The 21,223-nt window shown below is 40.4% G+C and overlaps 6 protein-coding genes across 6 annotated transcripts; 3 read left to right on the forward strand and 3 right to left on the reverse strand.

The window, feature by feature from the left end:
• Positions 1-1,696: 1,696 nt before the first annotated feature.
• MELLADRAFT_86976 (uncharacterized protein) lies at positions 1,697-1,858 on the forward strand (the record flags this gene model as incomplete). Its single annotated transcript, XM_007403603.1, has 1 exon — positions 1,697-1,858. One exon carries the CDS (start codon positions 1,697-1,699, stop codon positions 1,856-1,858), a length of 162 nt encoding a protein of 53 aa, XP_007403665.1.
• Positions 1,859-2,108: 250 nt separating this feature from the next.
• MELLADRAFT_70464 (uncharacterized protein) lies at positions 2,109-2,817 on the reverse strand (the record flags this gene model as incomplete). The annotated part of the gene is made up of 2 exons (XM_007403942.1): positions 2,109-2,402; positions 2,469-2,817. One exon carries the CDS (start codon positions 2,755-2,757, stop codon positions 2,476-2,478), a length of 282 nt encoding a protein of 93 aa, XP_007404004.1.
• A 310-nt stretch (positions 2,818-3,127) lies between these two features.
• MELLADRAFT_86977 (uncharacterized protein) lies at positions 3,128-3,508 on the reverse strand (the record flags this gene model as incomplete). The annotated part of the gene is made up of 3 exons (XM_007403941.1): positions 3,128-3,218; positions 3,289-3,353; positions 3,422-3,508. 3 exons carry the CDS (start codon positions 3,506-3,508, stop codon positions 3,128-3,130), a joined length of 243 nt encoding a protein of 80 aa, XP_007404003.1.
• A 3,282-nt stretch (positions 3,509-6,790) lies between these two features.
• Positions 6,791-8,431, forward strand: MELLADRAFT_101233 (uncharacterized protein; the record flags this gene model as incomplete). Its single annotated transcript, XM_007403604.1, has 3 exons — positions 6,791-7,036; positions 7,217-8,337; positions 8,410-8,431. 3 exons carry the CDS (start codon positions 6,791-6,793, stop codon positions 8,429-8,431), a joined length of 1,389 nt encoding a protein of 462 aa, XP_007403666.1.
• Positions 8,432-17,883: 9,452 nt separating this feature from the next.
• MELLADRAFT_70465 (uncharacterized protein) lies at positions 17,884-18,890 on the reverse strand (the record flags this gene model as incomplete). The annotated part of the gene is made up of 5 exons (XM_007403940.1): positions 17,884-18,198; positions 18,271-18,442; positions 18,522-18,686; positions 18,757-18,809; positions 18,837-18,890. 4 exons carry the CDS (start codon positions 18,760-18,762, stop codon positions 18,080-18,082), a joined length of 462 nt encoding a protein of 153 aa, XP_007404002.1.
• Positions 18,891-19,157: 267 nt separating this feature from the next.
• MELLADRAFT_86980 (uncharacterized protein) lies at positions 19,158-20,038 on the forward strand (the record flags this gene model as incomplete). The annotated part of the gene is made up of 4 exons (XM_007403605.1): positions 19,158-19,290; positions 19,368-19,450; positions 19,528-19,948; positions 20,028-20,038. The coding sequence occupies 4 exons, from the start codon at positions 19,158-19,160 to the stop codon at positions 20,036-20,038; spliced, it is 648 nt and encodes a 215-aa protein (XP_007403667.1).
• Between the last annotated feature and the right edge of the window lie 1,185 nt (positions 20,039-21,223).

A 21,223-nucleotide genomic window follows, 5' to 3' on the forward strand; every position in this document is an offset into this window, starting at 1 on the left:
CATCTTGCGTTAGGTCAAACCCTACCACCATTTTTTTTCAACAGATTTCATCTGTTTTGAACGTTTTTTTTTTTTTTCATTTCAAGTAACACGTCATACCCTACCTCACTCGGGAATTTCACCATTGCCCTTCTGCCACTTTGTAAGTTTGTCGAAATATCATACTCTATCTTCATCACTTTCTTGTTCGCTATCTCTTGCTTCCACCTCTGCACACATAACAGCCTCAGCGTGATATTTTTAAACATTCAGCATCCATACCTTCATGCCTCGCGCATCTGACCGATCTCTGGCCATACGGGACCTGACCATGTTGTGCATCTTCGCGCATATGAACGCGGGAACTAACATACCTGGACATGATGGCTACCAACCGGACCCCAGCGATGGCCATCTCCTCTTCCCGAATGACGACCATCTATCGAACTTATATGATGATGTTTTTGACGAGGAAGACCAATGGGGCAACATGCTCTCAGTTGTCGTTTCGAGCCGATATCTACAACCCCGCATGCGTGTACCTCCTGCTAATCCCTTTGACCTGCGGGACATGTTACACTCGAGGCAAACCGATTTCCGTCAAGCCATGCGGACCTCGCCTGAAGGTTTCCGTGCTCTTTTGGATATGATCTGTACAAATCCCATCTTTGTCTCCACCAGCAACAATCGACAACCACCTGTGGAACAACAACTCGCGATTACTTTGGAACGCCTGGGCAGTAATGGCAATGGGGCCTCAGTCGGTCGCTTTGCGCATAACTACAAAGTGGGCCGGGGTTCTGTGATCAACTGCACTCGGCGAGTGATTTCAGCAATTCTAGAAGCAGGATCACACTACATCGCATGGCCCAATTCACATCGTCGGAAAGCGATCTCCAAGGTGCTGGAGCGAGATGGATTTCCCAAATGCGTTGGTTTTGTGGACGGCACTACAATCCCTCTTTTCCAGCGACCCGGCCTAAACGGTGAAGTCTTCTACGACCGCAAACACCGTTATTCAGTCAATGTTCAAATCATATGTGACTGCGACCGCCGCATCACCTACGCCTATGGGGGATGGCCGGGTTCATGCTGCGATAGCACAGTGTTTTCAAAGACCGATGTGTCCAACAACCCAAATAAATATTTCGATCAAGGTATGCATCTCTTAAGCATCCTGCCTGGATAAACCTCTCAGCTGACTATATTCTCCTTTCTTTTTCAGGGGAATATATAATAGCTGATTCCGCGTACCAGCCAACTGAAACTGTAGTCCCCTCGTACAAAGGCCTAGCAGCCGAAGTTCAGCGCAACAGAGAATTTAATTGGTGTGTTGCAAAATCTCGGGTGCGAAACGAGCATGCGATTGGTATCCTCAAATCGAGGTGGGCTTCACTTCAAGGATTACGGCTTGGTCTTAATGAGCGAGGTGACATGGAACATGTACTTCGATGGGTTCGGAGCTGCATTATCCTCCATAATATGTTGGCCAATCTGGGTAACGCTTGGGGGAATGAGGAGGGTGACCTAGTCTTGCCTGAACGTGGGGAAGCTGGACAGGATAGGTATTGTGAAGTGGTCTCAGATCTGGTGATGATTGAAAGAGGAAGGGCCATGCGGGAGAATGTGCGAGATCACGCGGTGGCGTACAACTGGGAGAACGGGGGCCTCCCGATTGTTCAATGATGGTGCATATTCTATTATGTTTAATATGTAAATGGGATCAGCGATATTTGTTTTTGGTTGTCTTTTGGTTGTAGCTCTAGTCTTGAATCGAATTTCTTATTTGTTGCGTATTTCTGTTTGTTTGTCTTTTTTGTTTGTCTTTGTTTTGGTAGTTTTTTTCTTTTCATCAGATTGTACTGTGGTTTTCTGTTGAAATCTAACATGATATTTCATTGGCTTCAAAAGAAATCGAAGGGTGACCCAAGTAGTACTGTGGTTTTCTGTTGAAATCTAACATGATATTTCATTGGCTTCAAAAGAAATCGAAGGGTGACCCAAGTAATCATTTGGATTAAGAGTTATCCCAACTTGGTTTGTTCAAGTGTCACCCAAAAATCCCCGAAATGGATTCTATCAGTTGGCAAAAATCAAAGGGACTCTGTTTGCGGGACAAACATACGACTGAAAAAGAATGATACTAACTTTGCATTGCGGGACCGAACTTGGACACATTTGGGACAGACAGAACACTACTTAAAAACATCGCAACATACACAAGATTGACACACATAAAGAGGCTGACAAGAAAGAAACTGAACATCAGGAACAGGCCAAGAAAAAAGGGGAACATCGGAAATAGGCCAAGATGAATCGTCAAGTAACAGTAACCGGGGTACAGATCAAATCGTAACCGCAATCGCATAAGCAAACTTTGACAAAAGATAAGACAGTGTTGTGTTGCAGAAGACATGACAGTCCTGGGACAAGACAGGCTTTGTCAGTAAACTGCAAACTGCACACAGAGAAATATGTAGAGCACCTACGATCAAATCAACTTCCCTCTGGATACACGAGGCGAAGGTACTTTTCGAGCTCCTCAGGAGACTTACCCTCCAAGACTAGCTTCTCGCAAAACGCTTTGCGCTCATTGCGAGCTTCAATGGCCAGTCTGCTGCGCGCCTCTTCACGCTCCAAAAAGAACCGTTCCTTAGCCCAATTCAGGTCGGACTGGCGAGCTGCAACTTCAGCCCCGTGTTTGGCCGCATCAAATTCCTGTCGCCACTCGTAGGCCGCTCGTAACATTTCGACTTTGGCAGCATTTCCGAGTTGCATCGCTGTGGCCACGGGGTGTTTATAGTCTTTACCTCGCACTGATGCTGGGTCAATCGACGGAAGGGGATCAACGGCCCGGCTTGCGAGAGTAGGACGTGTGTTACCACGTGTTTGGGTACTAGTTGAAACTGTAGGACCCTCGTCAGATGATGAGCTGTCCAAAGCGCGCTCAGCTGCGGTGAGCGCGTATTTGTTCGATATCTTGCTCTTCTTGCGGGCGGGTTTGCTGGCAATACGTGGCGAAACTGGAGGGTTTTCCGCTGGAATTGCACTTGAGGGCAGGTCAACTGGATCATCAATTCGAGGAGTGGGAGGTGGGGAATCCAAATCGTTGTCCAGGAAGTTACGGTAGTGAGCGTTCAGATTTGGACTATTCATCTTGTGTGGCACCAAATTGGGAGATTGTGCATCTAAGATATCCTGAACTGCTTGTAATTCCTCGGGCCCAGGAGTGATCGCGGCTGAATCAAAATAATGCAATCAATCAATAAAAGAAATCAATGCTACAAAAACCGGAACAAACGCACAAACTCAATTGTGTTGCCCAGCACCGGGAGTTGCAGCGGTTGATGGCATAGGAGCCGAAGGAGTTTCGGCTGAAGGGAAACAAACACATCAATTGAATTGAAATCAAGGTATCTAACTCAATTCAGCGATCACACACCAATGCGTTTGGGTACCGAAATCGAGTGGTCATGGCCGTCACTTGTACTGCCGTCGCTGCGAGGCCCCTCAACAAGGAGGCTGTCATCTAGGGTTTCATCGACATCTTCTGCAGGTGCATTGTTAAAGTCGTCGTCAGATAAAGGTGGAGAGACGCCGGTGTCTAGAATTCCAAAAGGATTGACATTCGGATTGTCTCGGAAGATTACATCCATCTCATTGAAACACGGGCACATAGACTCCAAAAGCTCCTCCATCGTACGTATACCATCTGAAACGTTCTTGGCGGACAAACCACTGCCAGTCTTCATACTAAATGCTTTTGTGCTTGTGTATTTAGACTTGTAACGTTTGAGCCGTTGGTGTAGGACACGGCCGTTCAAACGCATATCGGTCGAATTGTGTCGAATATTGTAACTGTTATTTAACTTCATAGCCAAACTGTTCAAGATAGATTTTGGATTCATCGGCAATCCGGACACTCTGGTACTTCCGCCACCAAAAATAGAATTGCGAATCTTCACGTTGCCAAGGTACCCAACAATCGCTTGATAATCAACCAGTTGGAAAGGTGGGCTGTCTCGGGTGATTTTGGTTGAAGCCGCATTAGAAGTGCTGAGTGCGCGCTTTTGAGCAGCGACACGGGAACGTTTAATAGCAGCAGGAGTTGGGCGAGCACCAATCGCAGGGAGTCCAGAGGCAATGAGATCCTCCTCGATTTGGGCCCTTGTTCGCCGGGTCCTTTGAGCTGCCTGATACATCCACAGTAAGCATGGTCAGTGATGTGAACGCACACAAAAGCGCCATTTCTGGTGCACTTACTTTGCCGTTTGGTTGAGAAAGAGGGGTCATATTAAGATTGACGTGGTATTGAACGAAATATTTGATTGACTTTCGAAAGGCAAGCCGATAGGATAGCGCGATAGAAAGCAAACAGGGTGAGGAGGTGAATCGCTTACGGTTGTTACTCCAAAGAAAAAGTAATAGTATGAATCAAAAAGCGATGTGGAGGAGAACAACGGACGAGAGAAAGGTTGCGGAATCTTATGTGTGAAAGATCCGTCCGAACGCAAGACCAACATCAAAATTAACGTGAGCACCAGGTCCTCAGCTCAAGCGGGCGTGACGGAGATCTTCTTGGTATCAGACGTGATGTTTGGCTGAGTCCTGATGTGATAAGCAGAGCCGGCGAGGGTGGGATGGATCGCGTCGCGTGACCTGCGATCGAGCGGAAAGTGAGAGGATATTTCTTGGGAAGGAGGTGAAGCATGTGTATGTGCCCGACCCGGAAAACGTCGGTGTTTCACGTTTGATTATCCATGCTGGGGACAAAGCGAGCTTTGAGGAAACAAAAAAAAAGAGGCGGCTGTTTCCCTTGACAAAAAGACGTTACCAACAGGGCAAATGCGAAAAAAACAAGGGAAAACAAGGAAAAAAATTACCCTTTTTTTTTGCGGGCAATCGGACCTGACTGACCAAGTTTTCTTTTTTTTGCTTTGAGGCTCTTAAAAATTTTAAGACCAAATGACAGCTCGCAAGTTGGTGAACCACCTCTAGAGATGGTTCACCAAACTTAAAATTTAACTTATAATTAGAACTACCCGAGCAGTCCGTAAAAGTTTAAGATAGGCTGTAAAAGGCCGTCTTGAACTGCCCTAATAGTGGGGCTCAAGTCAAAATAATCTGAACCTAAAATGGGTTTTAGACGTCACTCGAAGGTTGTAAATTATAAGTCACTTTTTAAACCTCACGAGCACCTCGAGAGGTGCTCGTGAGGTTTAAAAAGACTTATAATTTACGACCTTTTTTTTCCTGTTTTTTTGAAAAAAAAAACACCTTTTCTTTTTTTAAAAGAGGCGGTTGCAATTGCCTACAAGCACATGTGACCAAAAAAAAGTCAGGAGTTCTTTTTTTTTTTGTCTTCAACTGTCTTGTTAAAAAAAGAAGTGATTGCTCTGCCGTTTCGATAAAAAAAGAAGTGATTGCTCTGCCGTTTCGAACCGTCCAAAGCAACAGAGATAAGTTACTTCTGGCCGGCAGCTCCGACGTCTCGGAGCCAACAAGTCCACCATACCGGTTTGTTGTATGAGGTTGTATGTCACACTTCTGGGACAGCTCTGGTGACAAATGGTACCCCCGACTGGTCCTCTCTGTCCAAAGAACCACCTTACCCTTTCACCATATCACATCCAATCCTCCTACCCTTTCACCATATCACCTCCAATCCTCCTCAGTTCTTCGTGGCACCGGTGCTTCGTTGTGTTGGTTTGTTTCTACCCAATCAAGATTTGTTATCTATTCCGTTTGACTCATTGATCCTTCACAGTCTCTCGACTCAATTCTCTCAATTCTCTCAACTTGATTCTCTCAATTCTCTCGATTCGATTCTCTCAATTCTCTCAATTCGATTCTCTCGATTCTTTACGATTTCTCGATTCCTTTGATTCTTTACGATTTCTCGTGCCTGTATCATTTATCATTGATCCTTCACAGTCTCTCGACTCAATTCTCTCAATTCTCTCAACTTGATTCTCTCAATTCTCTCGATTCGATTCTCTCAATTCTCTCAATTCGATTCTCTCGATTCTTTACGATTTCTCGATTCCTTTGATTCTTTACGATTTCTCGTGCCTGTATCATTTATATTTATCATTTTTATATTTATATCTCTGTTCGAATCACCTCATCTCTCAAACACCCCAACTCAATCTTCCATCTCGATTTAACAAGTCAATTCGATAAATATTCACATTTATCAGCTTCATTCAGAATACTCACAACATGCCACCAAAGCCCAAATCCACATCAAACGACAAGGTATTGTTTTTCTTTCATCCTTTCTTCTCATCTTGAAAATGTACTGATCATTATGCTTTTTTTGCTGCTTTCCAAAATCCAGCCTAAACGAACTCGTCGGACAAATGCTCAGATCGCAGAACATTTAGCTAAATCTGGATCCAAGAAGAAAGGGAAGGCAACTAGGGCCGAAATTAGGCGATCTCTTGTAGCTGCTCGTGAACAAGGTCCAGCAGAAGCCGATGATTCAAGTCAAGCCAAATCTGATCAATCAATTCAATCCAACGATTTGACTCAAGAAACTACTGCACCTTCTAAGTTACATCCGTCACAAAAGAAATCGACCAAGAAGGCTCCTGCGAAGCGTTCTCAATCAACAAAGAAGGCTCCTACCCCTTCAACATCACGTCAATCAAAAAACAAATCAACCAAGAAAGCCGACACCCCAAAGGCCTACAAGAGCCCTGTCTTCCAACACGCTGACTATGTTCATATAGTCACATACCTGGCTCAACCAAAGATCTACAATTTCCTCTTTGGCGGCGGCAAGAAAACGAATGTGACTGGCTTACCGATGAAAACAACAACGATACTCAACAGTCTAGCTGAAGACATCAACAACGATTACAACAAAAGGAACAAAGTCTTCTCTTGTTCACATTCTTGTCCAAATACATCGGTAATGCGGCTCACTGGAAAGACTATGAAGGATTGCTTGATTCGCTACAGACGACAATACTCTCGTACAAAGACTTGGCTAGGTGGAACTGGTGCAGGTTTAACTGAAGCAGAACGTCTCCGAGGTATCAAACTTGAGGATGTGGTTGAATCAAAGTGTCCTTGCTTCAAGGAGATGGACAACCTTTTCAAAGACAAGCCAAACATTGTTCCTTTTGGAATCATGGACTCTGGGGTTTCAAAAGAAGAAGAAGAAGAAGAAGATATCGATCAGTCTCTATTGCGTTTAGAAGTTTCTGAGCACACCAGTCATTCATCTCAGAACTCCGATTCCGATACTTCAGAACCAGTACCTCTTGATTTAGGTCAACCATCCACTTCACGGCAACCATTCAATCCATCTGTCAATTTTGATCATTATCAAAACGCAAACCATGCGCTATTAGCTACCAACGATTATGAGAGACATCAGTCAGAGCTAGCTATCCAGAGATTCACTCAATCTTACGCAGACTTTGCACAAGGATCGCAGCCAACTATCCCATATTCATGGGATGACCCTTTTTTTCACCCAAATAAAGAACAATCAGCCAAAATATGGAAGCAACTGGCTGAGACCGACAGAAGACAAGAAGAAGACTTAAACAACAGATTTGTTCAAAGCCCAATCAAGGATTTGTATATTCCACCTCTGCCACCTGCAATCATTCCTCCTAACTATAACGACCGCATGGTTACAGCAAACTTCTCGCCTATTCTCTCTCCAACTGACAATCATCAAAGAAATCCTGGGGAACTCGATGACCTGTGCTTGAATTTCAACGATGAAGGAGCACAAGATGATGAGGCTCTTGAAAATGAAAACGAACAAATTGAAGAAGAAATGGAACAGATTCAGAACACGCAACAAACTCAAAATTCATCCAAGAGTAATCAAAATTTGCCCAAGAAGAGGAGCCGAGCTAAGCAACCTTCTTTCGAAAACGATAGTGATGCTTCGGAACTTGCTGTACCTTCCAAGAAAAAGGGGAGGTCAATCCAATCTCGCAAGTCGGCCGGCCCCGGCAAAACCATTGCATCTCGCCAAATGGATCCACTTCCGGCTATCGATCCTTCGACAGTGCATAGCAAAGACATCAAGAACCCCATCGCATTGGCTTTAATGAGCAGCAGCCAGGCCAGAGCTAAGGAGATGAAGGCCATTAATGAGTCGCGCCAGAAATCTGAGCTGGCCAAGAGCACAGATGCTCATGCTCGATTAACTTGGGAAAAGTATGCATTCAAGATGGGATGTTTGGACGAAAGCAACCGTATCTCAGCCGAGAATGCTCGATCAGAACTATCAGCACGTGCAAAACTAGCTCAAGAGCTTGCCTTAGGTGGTAAAACCCCTGAAGAGGTTGAAAAATACCTCAAGGTGGTATTTCCTCCGTCTGCACCTGTGTAAGTTGTGACAATAATGAATAATCCAACAAATGACTGATTGAACTGACTAGCTGATTCACCAACTTATAGTGCACCTCCGGCGCAACACTGAATCACTGACTTCACTCTTTCAATGTATTTTAATTTAGTTCAACTTATTTCTTTCAATTTACTTCTCAATTTCTCAATGTATCTTAATAAGAAAGCCAGATCGTCAACTAGCTCAAAGAAATTCAATTCGCAAATGGCAACGCAAACAACTTTCAGTACATCTCTTTTAATTTATCTCGTTCCAAGTTTCACCTTATCAATTTGTCTCAATTTTACTTCTCAATTTCTCAATGTATCTTAATAAGAAAGCCAGATCGTCAACTAGCTCAAAGAAATTCAATTCACAAATGGCAACGCAAACAACTTTCAGTACATCTCTTTTAATTTATCTTGTTCCAAGTTTCACCTTATCAATTTGTCTCAATTTATCTTGTCTGATCAAAGTGTCGACTCAAGACTCGAAGAAATACTTTTAGAAATACTTTTCAATGTACAATAAGATCATCTTAATATAAAAAACACTTCAATATACAACGTTACAACAACAACAACAAATCGGATTGTCATTGTCGACTTGGTTATTTCAATTCACCTTATCTCCACCAACTCCTTATTCTTTGATTGTTGTCCGTTTTTTAGCAAATGAAAGAACGCCATCCATCACATCGTCTCTTTATTTCCATCAAGACTAGCGATCTCGAGAAGAACGCCATCCATCACATCGTCTCTTTATTTCCATCAAGACTAGCGATCTCAAGAAGAACACCATCCATCACATCTTCTCTTTATTTCCATCAAGACTAGCGATCTCGAGAAGAACACCATCCATCACATCTTCTCTTTATTTCCATCAAGACTAGCGATCTCGAGAAGAACACCATTCAGTTGATTGTCTCTTTATTTCCATCAAGACTAGCAATCTCAAGAAGAACACCATTCAGTTGATCGTCTCTTTATTTCCATCAAGACTAGCGATCTCAAGAAGAACACCATTCAGTTGATCATTAGCAATCTGATTGTTGTCCTTTCATTTTCATCATCAAAAAATAAAAATAAAAACCTATAAAAAAGTTGTTTTTCTTTATCAATAAGGCAATCAATAGATGAATTTCACAATTTTGATTTAGTTCTTTGAGCTAAGTTCAAGATTGTTAATTTGCTGTTCTTTGTTGTTTCTCTTTTCAATTTCTCCCTCTCCCACTTGTTTGTCTTTGCAAGAGCACTCAGTAGCAGTCGTTTACAATTGTAAGGTTGTTGTTTGAATTGAAATTCATGATAGATATCAACATTGTGTACAACTTTCAAATAAACTTGAAGGATCTGAATTAAAAGGATCACGAGAAAAAAAGAACAAAAAATTTGACCAAAAAAAACATCTGAATAAACATAAACTTCCACCACAGGATTTGATTCCAATCAGGCAGGCAGGCGGGGATCAACAATAGGGAGGACACCTCGTGCGTAATTGTAAGCTACTGTGTGATCTCGAACTATCTCTCTCTTTGCCCTACCCCTTTCCATAACTTCCGCACCACTTTCTTCAAATGTCCTTTCAATATCTTGATACCAGATGTTGTCCCCCATGACTGATTCGGTTAGATCATCCCATGCGTTGCCAAGATTGGCAAGCATGTTGTGGAGGATCGCACAGCATTTGATCCAATCAAGGATATGTCGCATGTCATCCTTTTTGTTCAAAGAAAGACGTAGTCCTTGCAGTGAAGCCCAGCGTCCCTTCAAAATTCCAATACAATGCTCGTTACGCACACGAGTCTTTGCAACACACCAATTAAATTCTCGGTTTCTTTCGACTTCGGCAGCTGGGCCTTTGTAAGAAGGAACCACAGTGTTTGATGGGTTGTAGGCTGAGTCGGCCACGATGTACTCACCTATACCAGAAGGATGAACAATCAATGTCAAGATCTCAATACAGATCAAAGATAACAATACTGACCAGGTGAGAAGTATCTGTCTGGACGAGCTGCCATATCGGTCTTGGCATAAACTGTACTATCACAGCAAGAGCCAGGCCAACCAGCATAAAGGTAAGTGATGTGTTGATCGCAATCACATACCACTTGCGCATTGATTGAATATGAATGTTTCCGGTCAAAGAAAACCTCGCCATCCCGTCCTGGCCGTTGATACAAAGGAATTGTAGTTCCGTCAACAAAACCCACACAATCAGGGAAGCCATCTTGTTGCAATACACTTGATATAGCCTTCCGACGATCAGCCGATGGCCAAGCTAGATATTGATCACCGCGTTCAAGGATCACACCAATAACTCGCCGAGTACACTTGATAATTTGACCCCGGCTGACCTTGTAGTTCCGTGAGAACCGACCCACCGATGCCCCATTCCCATTACTACCTAGACGCTCCAGAGTGATAGCTAGCTGGTGTTCGACCGGAGGTTGTGGATTATTGCTGACTGATATAAAGCTCGGATGGTCCTGAATAAGATCTCTGAGGGCTTCGAATCCTTCAGGGGTCGTACGCATTGCTTGTCGAAAATCTTTACGACATTCTCGGAGCATGTCTTGTAAGTTGAATGGAGAAGCATGAGGAGCCTTGTGTCGTGGAGAGAGATACCGTGTTTTGCTAACCCAAGTAAGTAAATCAGCTAACTCGTTTTCTTGACTGAAAACTGCATCGTAGAGCTCGGCCTCAGCAGGATCATCAGGATACAATAATTGTCCATCAGTTGGAAAGTCCGGCTCCTCGTCGTCGTAGATGGCAAAGTTGTTCATCGAATCGAGGTGCTCCCAGACACAGGCCAGGGTAAGATCTCGGATAATCTGAGCTCGTTCGGACCACCTTGGCATCGTGGAAAGATGGAGATTGAAGAGGAAAGGTTGGTCGATGATGACGTTGTAATCCTGGTCTCAGCGAGCGTCAATAGTTACCACTCGGCATCTGTGACCCGGACGAAATCAAACCACCTTTGGGCTGCAGTTTGATCATCTTAATTTTATTCTCTCTTTTTTTCTAGCGCTTTTTCACAAAGAGCCTCTTTTTTGATTGATTTTTCAACATCAACGCTCTTGAGTTTTTTTCGAAGCTTTTTAAGCATTCGTACCTCTGTTTCAAAGCTTGTTTTTTTTTCCTTATAAGCCCCAGTGGCTTACTTTTAAACACTCTTTACGACGTCTGAGTGAGCTTATAGGTAAAGGTAGTCCTAAAAAAATCGCTCGGTAGTCATAAAATTCCGCTCAGGAATTTTTGACTTGAACCCCACTAATCATTCCATCACTTGGTATTGATTAGTTATTTTGTTTAAACCAAACATTTCACTTCATCCTGAATATATATGACCTCATAACCTAATCTTACTTTTTGGTACATATGGTTATATTTCCTCAATTATATTCTTTAGTTTTTTTATCAATTTAAAATAAATTCAAATCCAAACACGTCAAAAGGATCATTCTTCAAGACCTTTTAGAGTAACTGTTAATTCAAATCAAATGGATTGAGTCATCATCAAAAGATACAAACCACCTGAACCAAAACAAAACTAAATCATGATAGAGATATCCATATAGGGCACATTCACTTAAGCAATTTCTGGTGAGAAATCACATTCTGCAAAATTTAAAGTGTCTCTTTGGTGGTACATAGGTTTCATTTGTACATTAAAATATTTACAGAATGTGATTTCTGATCAGAAATTCCTGAAGTGAATGTGCCCATAGTGATCATTGAGGTATGAAAACTACTTTTATGAGGTTTAGTCCAATAATCACTCAAGTACTTAGCAAGTTTAAGACTCCAGACTATCACAAAACACTAAATTTCACCCAATCATAAATATCTGTGCAATTGATCTATAGGAGGTCTTGACTAAACATCAAATGACGGTGCCCGTCAAATCAATCCAACTTATCCAAATCAAATCAGTCTATCTTTTTTTCATTTACCAACCTTCTTATGATTCTTATATAAAATTGAATGGTTAGTCACAAACTTTATCTTATTCAACCAATTCCTGGACTCAACTTATTATGAGAAACTCAGAAAAGATTTCAGATTAATAGATTGTGTAACTTGTATATTAGACTTTATTGAGGTGTAGTCCTTTAACACAGGATCCCAAAGAAGAAAAGATTTATTTAAAGCCTGTTTCTTGAAACCTTACTCTTGCCTTGAAATCAAAAAATCAGGACAACTAGAAACAATTAGATAGAAATCTAGATAATTAAGTAAAAGGAAACCAATCTCCCTCAATTACGGTTTTGATCTCTTAATACTAATACTTGTACTATAGTTGATCATTCTTTAAAACATTTGGAGATTAGGGGATTTCAAGTCAAGAAATTTATGGTAGTTTACAGTCCAACAAGTTGTCTGATGTTGCAAGATATACTGTAAATTTAGAAAAATTGGGAGGGGACACCTTTTTAGGTGTCTCAAAGGCTATTGACCGTATATTTGCAAAAAATACACTGAAATTTGAAAAACTTGTCTATTTTTTGAAAAGTTTCACAAAAATGTTCTGACTTGAAAATTTGTACTTGTATATGACCAGATCTAATTAAGTATGGTTTTACATACAAAGTTTGTTACATGAAAAACTTTTTTTGGTGGTTTTTTGGTTTTTTAAATTCAAAGAATTCAATTTCTTTTTTGCAGAGAAAACAAAAACTTATCTTGGTCATGGATTCAGACTTAAAGAATTGGTTGTTTCATAATACATATAAATTTATAAAAAGTTTACATACTTTTTTTTGGAAACTGTGTTTCTTGGAGGGGTTTCAAAAATAAATATAAAGAATGTGGGTATGTTAAGTAAGTAAAAATTGATTTGTTCAAGTAAATAAAAGTAAGATGAATTTGGAAAAATAGAGCAAGTCTTTGAGAGAGAGGTAAAGAGAAGATTGAATTTTGATAATAAATACTGCATCTGCATGAAAGCTTGTAGATTTTTTTTGTTTGAGAAGCACCAAATTGGCCCCAACATCAAATTTACCCAAAGCAGGGTCAGCTGGATGGGGACTGATCCAAACCCCATCCAGCGCTCCAATGGTTTTCAGCTCAAAACCATTGGTTCATGATCATTCACCAACCTTGATTGATCTCCAATAATCTTCACTTCTTCACTCAACTTCTGCAATGCCACCAGACACCAACTCCGCACGTGAATCAACTGCAAGCAGTGCCACCCCCCTGTTTTAGAAACCAAGGTGAGTTTATTTATTTTCTTTCACTATCCTCTATGTTATTTGATTATTCTCACTTCTTTCAATTGATGTCCATCTTTACTGACAGTTACGGGATACAAAGTAGAAGCCGGGCACGTGCCCAGCTTTGTGCCCAGATTTTCTTTGGCAGTAAATTCAAATTCTGGGCCCAGACTTTTGCCCAGAAAATCAAAATTTACTGCCAAAATAATTCTGGGCACAAAGCCAAGCACGTGCCCGGATTCTACTTTTTATCCCGCAAGTGTAGTGGATTCCATCTTCCCTTTTTCAGTTTATAGGACCACCAACTGCGGCAACCAACTGTACGCAGGCTTTCATATGCCATCTCACCTATCTCCTGCACTTCAACCATGGTGGGAAGAATCCAAGATGGAAACCACACCAATCAAATAAAGGTGGTATTGCAATCAATATCCCACCTGATATGGATCTGGCTGCCTCTTGATTTCAAGTGGCCAAAGCTTGTAGCTTTGATATGAAAGACCTTGGGAAAATGATCACCAAAAACCGTCATGCTCAGGCTCTTGGAATACAATGGTTTTGTTATGTTCCATAGATCCACAATTTTCTCAAGAATGTCAAGACTATGCTCAAGAAGGATGAAACATTCAAAACTTGGTTCAAGGCAGCCCTCAAGAACCCCAGAAAGAAACCTGGTGTCTCTCTATTCATGCCCAAGCCTACAGATCCAATGGATGTTGCTCAAAAGGTAAATCTTTTATCATTCTCATTGTTGATATGATGTACTAATTTGTTTCATGTTGTTTCAAACAATTTTCTTTGTGTATTTAGAATTCTGCTCTTCACAAGACTCTCTGTGGAATACCACAGGCTATCAACCATACTGATGAAGACAATCATTCCCCCTTATATATTGGGCAGTTGTCCATGACCAAGATTGAATTTTGAGCTGGATAAGGGTTCATCAAAGGAAGCTGGATTGTTTATTTGTGGATTAGTAAATGATAGACTGAAACAATGATAAGAAACAAAAATGACCAGCTGAAATTCCAAAAAGCTTTCAAATCGGCCACGGTTGATGCTGCCTTCACGGACAGACATGGTGATTAACCCATGTAGTTCAATTTCAGGAAGCAATGAGTAACATTTTGAGTTTGAACACTTGACCCAGTGTGTGACACATTGACCCTTTGGTGACTGTCTGTCGAATCTCGTAAAATCCCGCTCACATATAGCACTCTCATCTGACAGGATCAGAGAAGAATGGAATGGAAAGGAGTCAGATAAAATCAAAATGAAAAGATAGAAAGACAAGTTAAAAAGAACCATTCACTCACCAGTAAATACAAGGTATTCAGCAGGTACATTCTTCATGTCATCAATAACTTTTGCTGTCTTGTAGAAATCTTTGCAAACATTTGAAGTTTTGGCCTTTTTGAGAGTAAGGTGGAGGTGTGTGTTGAGTTCAAGTTGAAGTTCCTTGCAAGATGCCAAGACACTGGTTTCATAATAGATTGCTTACCGGTCCTCGTCCAAGAAAAGGGATGGTTGCTGAACTACAAGTTCTCTTATGAAGTCACGATCTTCATCATTTAAAATAAGAGGAGCACCTCGTGACTTGTACTCTAGCGTATTCCTAATGACTGATTGAGTTTGTTGATAAAGTTTCATCCATTGGTGGAAAGTGGGTTTGAAAATGTTCTTGTCAAGGATATCTTGGATTTTGTCAGTTGAAAAGCCTTGAAGGCATTTGGTAACGGCCAAAGCTTGACAAAGGGCATGATGCATTTAATAAAAATGAATCCAGACAATTTGAGTGAGATTATTGGAGATCAATCGAGGTTGGTGGATGATCATGAACCAATGGTTTTGAGCTGAAAATCATTGAAGCGCTGGATGGGGTTTGGATCAGTCCCCATCCATCTCCCCAGCTTTGGGTAAATTTGATTTTGGGGCCAATTTTGTGCTTCTCAAAAAAAATCAAGCTTTCATGCAGATGCAGTATGTATTTTATCAATTTATTGATTTCTTGTTATAAGTTACACAACTCAAAAAAGAATAATCAATGTATTATTTAAAACAGTTTCAGAGTAGGAAACAGAAAGATACAGTAGGGTAGGTATTAATAGAAAGAGATTTCTGACCATTGAATTCTTCAAAGTGTTGATTTTGAGGATCTATAGAAATCAATATGATCCAAACGGTATTGTTTTATAAGCCCTGTTGAGCAATGAGATCTTCTCAGTTCTTCTCTCCATATTGAGTATTCATATCATATTCATCAGAAAAGGCTATGTTTGTTTTTTTCAAATGAGGTTTGGAGACCTTACTGACTACATTGCTAATATCTCTTTACAGGCCATCATCTAAAGAAGTTGAGTTTGATCACAAGAGAGAATTTTCTAAGGGATTTTCAAGGTTCTGAATTCAAGTTGGACAAAGTTGAATGACCATTTTCTTGAGACTAAGATTGGAAGAAGAAGAAGTTGGTCACTCATGTATAAATTCCCTATGAGGTAAGTACTGATATGATTCCAGTGAGAAGTCTTGAGATGAAGAATCATTAAGACTGGTCATTTATAGAAATTGGATGAGTGGGCTGAATGTGCCATTGATTGCTACCTTTGAAAAAAAAGGTGAATGAAGAAGAACCAAACAGGTAGGAATTCTATAAGCAAATGATTCAGATAAGTATGTCATCTTCATGGTTCATGATCATTAAGTCTTTCCCAGACATAAACTGTGTGGTTGGAGAAATATACAGACAGTCTGGACCCTGAGCCCAAGGTTGATGTCTCGTTTTGTTTCTGGTGTTAAATGCTGTTATTTACCTCACTTAAAACAAGTCCAAAATCTTATAGGGCATTTTTGACATTGCTACATAGCTTGTTATTTACCCTGAAGATTGAATTGTATGTTAATGTGTACTTCTGTTGGGCTAGCAGGGACTCAAATAAACTCAATCTTCTACAACCTTGCCATGTCTTCTCTAGTTGATCTTCTATAGCTAAATTGTTTCTGATGAGACCAAAATTCCCAGCATATTGAGATAAGCAAGTTTGATATTTGACCAAAGTTCATTGATCAAAAAATAGTCTTCTTATAAGAGAAAATAGGGTTGAGTTGATCAAGGAGTTTTGCAATTTTCATTTCAAGAATATAGTGGGTTCAAATTTATGAGTCAATCACAGTAGAGCAATATGTTGTAAGTATGAGGATTGCTTGGATGTGATACAAAGAAGAGTTTGAAAGCATATTTATTTCGAAATACTAAACATAAAAATGAAACTACAACATGTAAAGTATGAGAGAAATGAAGATGAGAGAAAAACACTACACACTAACCTATGAGTCAATCACAGTAGAGCAATACATCGTAAGTATGAGGATTGCTTGGATGTGATACAAAGAAGAGTTTGAAAGCATGAGGATCAAACTCTTGTGAGACTCGTAGGTGTTTATAAAGAGAACAAAATCTGCTAAGAGTTATGAGAGCGCACAAATAGAAACGTATCCAAGACAACAAAATCAAATAACTAAAAAGAGAAAACAAAACAAATAACCAAAAGGGTTTTTGTAAGAAAAAGATCAGACATCACAACACTGAGATCACAACTCTATTTGTCATAAGCAACAAAATTGACCAAAAAAATGTCTTTAAGGCTTTGAGTGTTTTGACCATCATGCCTTATAAGATTCATGGATTTTAATTGTTGTCTTTGAAAGGTATATGCTCCTCAGAATCAGATGGGGTTTCATCAAAGTTTTTTTCAAATTTGAAGAATTACATATGTACATACATGCATCATTTTTGATGTAAGGTACAGTTATGTTTTAGTGCATTTTCAAACTTGGACCCTCCTTTGTAGGCAAATTTGTTAGAATGTTGTTCAGGTATCTCAAGTGAAAAAGAGCACATCAATTGATTGAGGGAAAGGCGAGAGAACTTGAGGTTGTGATGAACCTGCAAGCCAAACTCCAATTTGCAACCTCCTGCTGGCCCACCAAGGATGCCAGATACCACACATGTCCCCATAGTCTCAGGCTCCCAAGCTTGGGAGGAAGAAGTGCCTGACTAGAGGGGGACTCAGTTAAGTTAGTGGTGTTACATAACATAATCAAAGCCAACAAGATAAATACTCCCTGAGAATCAAACCATGACTAAGAATGAGTTCAAGGTAAATGTGGTACTCTGAAGTTGAGCTGACAAACATCATTTTAAAGATCATAGAATCTTTATTCATTGGTGAAAATTCATGAGACAAAGGATTAAAGCCAACACAGGTTTTGACGTTTCATTTTTCAAGCAAGACACAAGAAAGGTCGAGTTTGAGTCGTTCATCAATTTGAGTGGGGATGAACACAGATATATTGAATTTCAAGGTAAACAAGCATAAAAAGTTCAGCTTCTGATCATTTCCCAATTTAATTCCAAGTCAGCCAGCAGGTTCATTGAGCACTTGAAACTTCTATTGACTAAGAGACTCTCATTCTTGTATGAAACAATAGCCAAACATAGGACTTGAGAGAACAGGGTACTGAGATCAGAAAGAGGATTGTTGAGTGTGAGATTGATACATGTTCTGACAAGCCTTGAGTTGCTCGAGGTAATAATTGCAAGAGCTGATATCACCGGATGTAGCATCTAAGCACCTCGTGAAATCTAAACCCGAATCAAACATTTCGTATTAGGAGATATGACTTGATACACATGAACAAGACGACAATGACTTACCCTTGGCAGGAATGTCACATTGACCACCCATTCTTCGTTCCTCAAACGTTTGTTGTTGAACAGGAGCTGGGGCTGGGGTCTCTTCTTTTGAGCTACTACCACCAAAGAGCATGTTTGACAAACCGTGACCAACGGTGTGACCAACAGCTACACCAGCAGCGGTTGAAGCCATCTACAAAGCATCGGAAAAGAGGAAACAAAGTAAGAGACTGGAACGCCGACAAAAGCAAAACGAATAATCAAAACTCAACTTGACCAAAGAGACCAGGTCCACTGGAAGTAGGAGCTTGAACGGCTGGGACGGACGATTGTGCATTATGAGGTACTGGTGGAGGAGCTTGAGCAGGTTGACGAGCTGAGGTAGAAGCGGATCTAGCCGATGAGCGATTTCCGCCACTGCTGCTTGAAGAACGACGCTGAAAAGAAAGAAGGCAACATAGAGGTAAGCTTGATGCTGATGAATCGAAGGAATAAGATCAATCTCACAGGCATCTTGATAAGTTTGATGTTCGAAATGAATTCGGTCTGATTGATGAAGTTGATTGATAGATAGTTTGGTGGTGATGGATGAGCAAATGCAAATTCTGCGAGGTGAATTCGGAATCTGGGGAAACGAAATCAAGAAGAAGTCTATCAAATCACATAGTTATGGCTTAGAACTATCTAGGCTATGCTAGAAATACATAGATGTGACATCTTATAGGGGCCTGATCATCAGGTGGATGTCACTAGTCAAGTCTCGATCTGTGAAAGTCACGTGTCTTCCACGCACATGTTCAACTTCGACCAACCAAACACTGCGACGAGTCGACCAACCTTCAAATTAAGATTTCCAACACTATCTCAAGTTCTCAACAATCAACCACCTTCAAACCTTGGTTATCAAGATGAGATCGAGAAACGTCGTACTCCCACTTTTTCTGGCCTTCAGTCTACCTATCTCATCCCTTTACTTTTATCTTGATGCTGGTTCAGAAAGATGTTTTCTGGAAGGATTACCAAAAGACACTATCGTCGTAGGTGCGTTTTCAAACTTTTTTTGAACTTGAACTGAACATAAAATTTCAAACTGATTGATATATATCTCGTTTGGTTAGGTCACTACAAGGGTGAAGAATGGTCACCTGAATCCAAAGTTTATCATGTCAATGACAAATTAGGTGTTCAGATCACAGTGACTGTGAGTTTCCTCCACTACTTGGTGAAATTATTGAAACCGGGTCTTAATAGACGAAAATTTGATGTTTCAAATTGTAGGAAGTTCACAGTCAAGAACGAATCGTCAATACACGTGGTCTACCACAAGGAAAATTTACATTTACATCACATGAAGCAGGAGATCATTCGATATGTTTACGAACAAATTACACAGGAGGATGGTTTTCAACACCACAAGTTAAAATGCATTTAGATATAGCTATAGGAGAAGCCAAGATCCAACCCGAATTTGAAAAAGAACATGTTAAGGATTTAGCATCTAGAGTTAAAGATTTAAATTCAAGATTACATGATATTAGACGTGAACAACAATTTCAACGTGAAAGAGAAATCGAATTTCGTGATCTTTCTGAAACTGTCAATCGTAGAGCTGTTTATTGGAGTTTATTACAATTAGTAGTTTTGTTTTATATGTGTGTTTGGCAATTAAGACATTTGCGTGGTTTTTTCGAAAGCAAAAGTATGTGATCTTTCTTTTTGGTTTCCTTTCAAACGTTCACTGGATTATTATTGACATCTTATCCTTTTTTCGATTTTAGAACTCCGATGATCGATTAACAATACTTCATCAATTTTCGTTCACTCTTCCTTTCACATCATCTACTCCTTACGAATGCATGCATGCTGTTATGAAAATCTTCATCTTCTCTCAAATACTTATAACCAAGTAAAATCAAACCCAGTCAACCTTCAATCTCACTTTGCTATATCAAATCAGTGCTCTTCTGTAGAGGGATTTGAATTCACAATGACCTCTGATTGGGCTAAGATTCTTTTTTGATCTGTTCTCATGTACTAGATGTGTTAGCAACTCACGCGTTTCTTATAAAAATGGCCCATTTTCGAAGACAAAAAGCCTCTTCATTTATCTTCAATTAGTTGTGGATGTGTGATATGTTGCAAGAAAAAAATTAGATGATAAGTTTTTTTTGTGAATCTTACTATGAAATTGAATTTGAAACGTCAACCTGTTGGTAAAAAAATATATATGTCTAATCAGTTTAGAGGGTTCATTTATGCTAAATGGTACTGGGCATGTTCTTGAGATTATGCAAAATTCAAACTTGAGGTCCTGGTGGATAAGCTAGGGTACACACTTGGAATCTATGACTTAGTTCAGGTCCAGGAGCTTTCAGGTAGCAGTGGGCTTAAGCTCCGTGTATCCTCTCTTGCTATGAATTCTGATTCCTTCCAAAAGAGTTGATTGAAAGGATGACCTCACTGTTGGACCTTTTCCAATGGACTCTCCTTCACTTGTCTTTTTTCCAGTCACTCAGACTTCTAGGAAATGCATAGGGGCCCAATGAGCGCAAACAGACCCCCCTTTGCCTTACCCAAAATTTGTTTTCCTTGGGCTTTGGGTTCTTGCCACACAGGCATGATCAATTTGCCACTTTTGACAACTTCAACAGATCACCCAAGAGAAGAAAAAGAAGAGAAACTTGGAATGAAAAGACAATTAATCCCTTGCTTCAACTAGATAGCCGTCATCCCATGGTAAAATCGTGTGCCCTCTTTTGACTTGTTTAGATTGTGTTTTTCCCATGCAGCAATTATGCAATTGAGAGAAGATCAACCAAGGCCATAGCTTTCTAGTACATATATTTTTATCATGTCAGGGCACATGGTTTTGAGAGAAAACCGATGTAGAGCCCTGGCCCAAGTATGTAGGAACTTGGGATTGTAATTTTTTGGATGTTTCTCCTTGGCCAGTGCTCCAATTCACAGTGGTTAT

This window comes from Melampsora larici-populina, assembly GCF_000204055.1.
Source record: "Melampsora larici-populina 98AG31 unplaced genomic scaffold MELLAscaffold_1, whole genome shotgun sequence".
NCBI lineage: Eukaryota > Fungi > Basidiomycota > Pucciniomycetes > Pucciniales > Melampsoraceae > Melampsora > Melampsora laricis-populina.